This window comes from Condylura cristata, unplaced genomic scaffold, assembly GCF_000260355.1.
Source record: "Condylura cristata isolate star-nosed mole 26May11 unplaced genomic scaffold, ConCri1.0 scaffold00001, whole genome shotgun sequence".
Classification (NCBI taxonomy): Eukaryota; Metazoa; Chordata; class Mammalia; order Eulipotyphla; family Talpidae; genus Condylura; species Condylura cristata.
The window spans coordinates 18,953,022-18,959,021 of NW_004567102.1; the positions used below are offsets into that span (position 1 = coordinate 18,953,022).

Here is a 6,000-nt window from a genome sequence, read left to right on the forward strand (position 1 = left end):
ACTTCTAAATATAGAAATCAAAAAGACGTCTAATAATAAACAACAATCACTATTCATTCACTCATTCTCTTAATTTACAATTGCTAATTCCAGTTCAGAGTTCCAGGTGGTCTAAACCTCTGGCAATTCAGGTTGCAAGGTGGGTACCAACTCTGGAGATATCCCAGAAAACTCTGGAAAGTTTTTAAACTCCACACAGACAGTGGCCCCTGACATGAATTGATTTTTTTTTTCTCTTCAAATTTATAATGAAACGACATTGAACAAATTGGCATTATTTGAGTACCTGCTATATATCTATCAGATTCAACCCCTATAAACAGACTATTTGATCTTTACCAATATCAGTATCAATACAAATTGTTCTTCTCCAAGATCTTAAAAGTTGTGTTTGTGTAAGAATTTTCTTGGGTTCAAAGAGAATGATTTAAAATGACTGAAGTAATTAGAGTCAGCTTCTAAACGCAAAGATAGCATTTGGAATTTATTAAATTTCCCTTTATTTGTTTTAAATGTTTTTTAGAGCGCTGTTTAGTTATTAGTTCTGCCTATATGTTCCATCACAGACATTATTTCAGAGAAGCACAAACTGCCTTCTAATCTACAAAATCATATTTTAATGATTCTTAATCTTTGTTTCTTAGCCATATACATAATGTAAATAGTTCACATTTGTTACAAAGGCCCATGGGTTTTTACAGATTACTGTTATGCCATAGATAAATAAGGTGTTGGCTTCTCAAAATTTCCTGTGTATCAATTGTAACTTTATCTCCTTCTTACCTGCAGATAAAAGCACATCCCTTTACTGGATGACAGTTGTGAATGAATATCTTAGGCAAAAATTTTGATTTACTTTCGTATGTCTTTTAAAACAAATCATTAATACTATTAAGCATATCACATTTGGTTACAAATTATTTTCTGTATAATTTAAAATAGGTCATTATCTGTGATCTGAAGAGCAGACCCAAAATTAGTAAAATTTATAATGAAAATGACACAACAAAAGCACCATTAACAACAAAGGTGTGTTATCTCACACCTGAAGAAATAATACTTCCTCTTTAATGAAAGGGGGCTGTTTGCTACTCATTTGGTGGAGTCTAATCTACATGAATGAGTGCCTTGCTGCAGGAAAGACGAAAGGTTTTGCTTTTTTCATATTATGCTAAATTTAGAAATCTCTCAATCTTCAGAGAAATTGGGACAAAACCAAAAATTCAAAACATTAAGTATACTTTTTTTTTTGGGAAAATATATGTAAAACAAACTTAAATACATGGTTTATCAGAAAGACCATCATATATTCTACTACTGGGATTCCACATTCAGGATCTTGATTGTTTTTCCTTCTTGACTTAACAGAATACATCCCAGATATATCAGCACAAATTAGCACATGTAAAGTCTATAAAATCATGTGTTGTTGACTTTTACTTTTACTTTTATATAGAAACTCCAGAATATCAAATCAAACAAGAAATCGCTCACCAATCCATATAACTAGAGGACTTACAGTTCATCAAGAATCACAGATCATTAACAACCGTTTTCTTTTATGCAAGTCTTTGTAGTCAACAGAATATTGTTATCAGTCATCAATAAGGAAAATGTTATTATGGATTTAATGCTATTAGACCATTGTGTATAATCATATAAGATATAGTAATATGGCATGATGTTGGATTTATTTATTCTGAAGAAAAAAGTCAAGCACTAATAAACAGATATCTTTTTACTGTGCTGGTCCACAATTAAATTATCCCTTGAAGGCAAAATGTGTTATTCCAAGTTACAGTCTGTATGATCTATTCTTGGTAACTTTGAACCCATAATAGTAATTAGTTACTTCACAGCATGAGTTAATATTGTTAGCAGGGCTTGTTATAATCAATTTGATAAATTCCCATTATCTTGCCAAAAAGAAAGTGCTAATAGAAATATCTAGTACTTTGCACTTATATATCCATTTTTTCAAATCAATAGCTAAATCATTAGCATTGACTTGAAGTTCTTAAAAGTATTTGATTAGATTATTTTTCTTAAATGTCAAAAGTGATATACTTAGATTTCCATAATTTGATACAGTTGAATTTTTCTTCACAAACATATCTTTATTTTAAATGCATAAATCTGTAAAGTATCTGTATTTAAGCCATTATGTGTTTCAGTGACTTAGTTGATAATTAAATTTTTCTATGCTAACAATTAGGAGTTTTTGTAATCATAGAGATACATCAATTGATACTCTATGTTGTTACCTTTGACCTTATTTGACAGCAGAATATAATTTTTAATAAGAAATTTTGAGGAAATATTTCAGTTAAGTTTTTGATATATGCTTTTAACTGTGATCATATTAGCACTAGTCATTAAGAATAAATATTGTGTTATCTACAGTGGCACAGAGGTGAAAATATTCAATAAGCTGATCATACTAATAATTAACCAATTATTTAAAATTAAAAGTCAAATACTTTGTGCATATTAGATTTCATAACTACTGCTGTTCACTGTACTTTTGGATTCAATTGTCTGTATTAAATAAGTTTGAAGCTAACATTTGACTATGATTACCCTAATTAATTGAAAAAGCCACCCTTTATCTTTCAAAACATTGAAGAACAACTTGGTAACTCACAAATCTCCCATAAGGAGTTCTATGTATTCCAGTGGCTGTTAGTTAACACTGTAAGCTAATGTGAAGAGAGTATAGGCATTTCCATCTCCAAGTCACTGCCATTTAATTAGGCTTGCTAATGTCTAGAAAAACATGAACTGTTCTTTGGAAAACTAAGGTAAGAAGTTTAATTGCTTTTAGAAATATTTTTATGTTGGACAGCAGGTACAGAATGTGAGAACGAGAGCCTCCCTTTTTTTTTTTTGTTTAAGATTTGTTTATTTATGCATACAGAACTGAGATACAGGCCAGAGGTGCAGGGACAGTGAGAGGATTCACCAGAGACAGAGTGGGGAGCAGAAAGGCAGATCTATGAAGTACCTGCTGAGGGGAGCAGTGGGCAAGACAGGAGAGGTCTGCTGCACCATGTGGATCACCTCCAGGGTCTGGGAATTGAACTGGTACTGAGGCCACTGTGGCTAGCTTGCAGTGCTGCCTCTTAACCCATTGCGTCACTAGGGAGGGCCTGAATTCCTCCCTTAAAAACAGCATCATGTCTCCTAAAGCAGCAGTAGTCCATTCTGACTAGAAAAAAGAATCAGCTTGCAACATTTAGGGAAAATTTTATAGTCAGCCATCTTTACAATGTGGAATGCATATTGAGAAGTAATGTGACACATAAAATATGAAACAAACATCAGGACTGAGACACTGAGATCCATAAACATGAGGCTAAGGTGACAAGACACTGTAATGTGAATTCTGAGACTCTTCAGGACATGCTTCATGTGTCTACCCTTATTTTTACTCTTCTGTCTTCTGGGAAGCCTTTTCTCAACAGTCTTTTTGCCTACTCTGGGTTTGCTCAGTGTGCCCTCTCTCTTAGTTTACTGAACCTAACTACCATTTATTTTTCATTCTCAGTATACTAGAAATACTTTCATTGAGTCTGTCAGCTCATTTTTGGTTTTCATTCTTTAACAGAGTGTACATGCAGTAAAAAAAAAATGTTCAATGAATGGAATTACTTTGTTTGAAAGCTTATAAAATATCATTTAATCATTTTAAGTAGGGGAGTGATATCATCAGATTTATGAAAGAGAAAAACCAGGCTGGCAGAAATGTAAACAAAACACTGAAGATGGCTGAGACTACTGTCAAGGAGATTGCTTAAAAATAAACTGCAATGTTTAGCTAACAGACACTAGAGACTGTGCTGTTTCACTTGTTCAACACATATTGACTGCCCAGGTATTGTGTTCCAGTCAGTCACTGTACAAGGCACTGCGGATAACAGTTCTGAACAAAGTCCTTTGGAGACTTGAAAACAAGGAAGGTAAATTCTGATTGTGATAGATAAAGAAATGAATAATTGGGAGAAAACGAATGATGTGAAGCTAAACAGTATTGATGATTCCAGGAAGAATGAATCCCCATCAAAAGTGTCTCAGAAATTGACTGTATGGGGATTTTGAATTAGATACTTTCAGAGAATTGATGTAAAGAAAATGGCAAGAGCAGATATTAAGAAAGTATGCATCTGATGATCATCTTTTATGTGTCTGTTGACTATAGGTCTTTTGTATAATGTCTACTTAAATTTATAGTTTAATTTTGGAAAAATGAAAAATGGGTCTAATTTTTTTTAATCACAGTGTTTTGTTGAGTTGTAAGACATGTTTATATTTTTTTGATATCATCAGTCCCTTTATATATGATTTGTCAATATCTTCTCCCATTTAATAGTGCTGCAAAAGCTTTTTAGTTTCACCTAGTCTCATTTTTTTACTTATTGTCTAGGTTGTTGGAGACACATGCACAAATTTAGTTCTCAGAATCATGTTGAAAAAATAAATATCTATTTCTTCTAAATATTTCATGGTTTTAGATCCTATACTCAAGTTTTTAACTCATTTTTAATTAATTTTGTGTATGATATTTGATTATGGTTCAAGTATTGTTCTTTTGCATGTAATTACAATTTTCCCAGCACCATATTGAAGGAACTTTCTTTTCTCCATACATATATTTTAGACACGGTCACAAATTAGTTGTTCATCTATGTATGGGTTTATTTCTGGACTCTTAATTCCATCAATCTCCCTGTCTTCATTAATCTATATGTCTGCTCTTATTCCAATACTATATTGTTTTTGATTACCATAGCTTTGTGGGATCATTTGAAATCAGGAAATATGATAATTCATACACATGAAAAGATGTTCATCATCAATTATTATTTTGGGAAATGCTAAGCAATGTCACAATATCACCTCATACCAGATAGAATGGCTATTATCAAAAAGACCACAAGTAAATATCAAGGATATGTAAAAAAGGAAAAATTATGGAATTTTTCAAAAACTTAAGAATAGAATTATCTATTCCATTTTTGACATTTAAAGAATATGAAAACACTAATTAGAAAAAATATGTGCATCCTTATGTTCCCTGAAACCCTACTTACAATAGCTAAGATAGGGAAACAACTTAAGTGCCCATCTATGTATGAGTAGATAAATAAGATATGGGAGGTATATGTCTATATCAAGATAGATAAAGATATACCCACACATGTATGTATACACACAATAGAATATTACTTGACTATACAACAGAATAAATTTTGCCATTGCAACAACATGAATGGACCTTCAGGAAAATATGCTAATAAGCCAGTCAAAGAATGAATACCATATTATTTCATTCATTAGTGTAAGGTAAAGAAGTAAAGCAAATGAACAAACAAAAAACCCTTTGAGTTTAGCAGAATGGTTACTAGATGGGATGAGGTTGGAGTTTATAAAGTGGGTGTAAGGGATCAACTGTGTGGTGATGGATGGAAAAAATTAGATTTTCAGTGGTAATCATAACACAGAATATACAGATGTCAAAATAGAAGCCATATACCAGAACTTGTTTAAAAAATGAACAAACAAAATAACAGCAAACTCTTTGATTATGAAACCAAAATCATGATCACCACAGGGAAAAGTAGATGGGGGTGGGTGAACTAAGTAAAGGGTGCCAATTGTAGAAGTGGCTGAAAATTAGGTTTTTATTAGGTATTGTGGTATGTATAGGTGTTGAATTATTATGCTATACACCTGAAACCAGTGTTACTGCAATGATTAAAAAAATAGATTTATGCTGTTAAAGAATAAAGTTAAAGTTAAAGAATAGAATTATGCTATTAGGTAAATCACAATGCTTTTTAGAAATTTGCCTCATTCAAGAAAAGATGAGCTTGGAATGGGAAAGAACCAAATGAAATATCTTCCATCCTGTTAACACTTTCTTTACTTCTCACATACCCCAGGAATCTAACCTGAAGTACATATAGACTCCCTTCTTTGCTGGCCTCCCATTGAGTGCAT

The 6,000-nt window shown here is 32.2% G+C and overlaps 1 protein-coding gene across 1 annotated transcript in view; it reads left to right on the forward strand.

Annotated features, from left to right (window-relative positions):
* GFRAL (GDNF family receptor alpha like) overlaps positions 1–1,577 on the forward strand; it is a 45,213-nt gene extending 43,636 nt beyond the window's left edge. The window contains exon 9 of the mRNA XM_004674037.1: positions 1,457–1,577. Within this exon, the coding sequence (XP_004674094.1) occupies positions 1,457–1,577 (121 nt within the window). The remainder of the gene's footprint in view (positions 1–1,456) is intronic.
* The last annotated feature ends 4,423 nt before the right edge of the window (positions 1,578–6,000 follow it).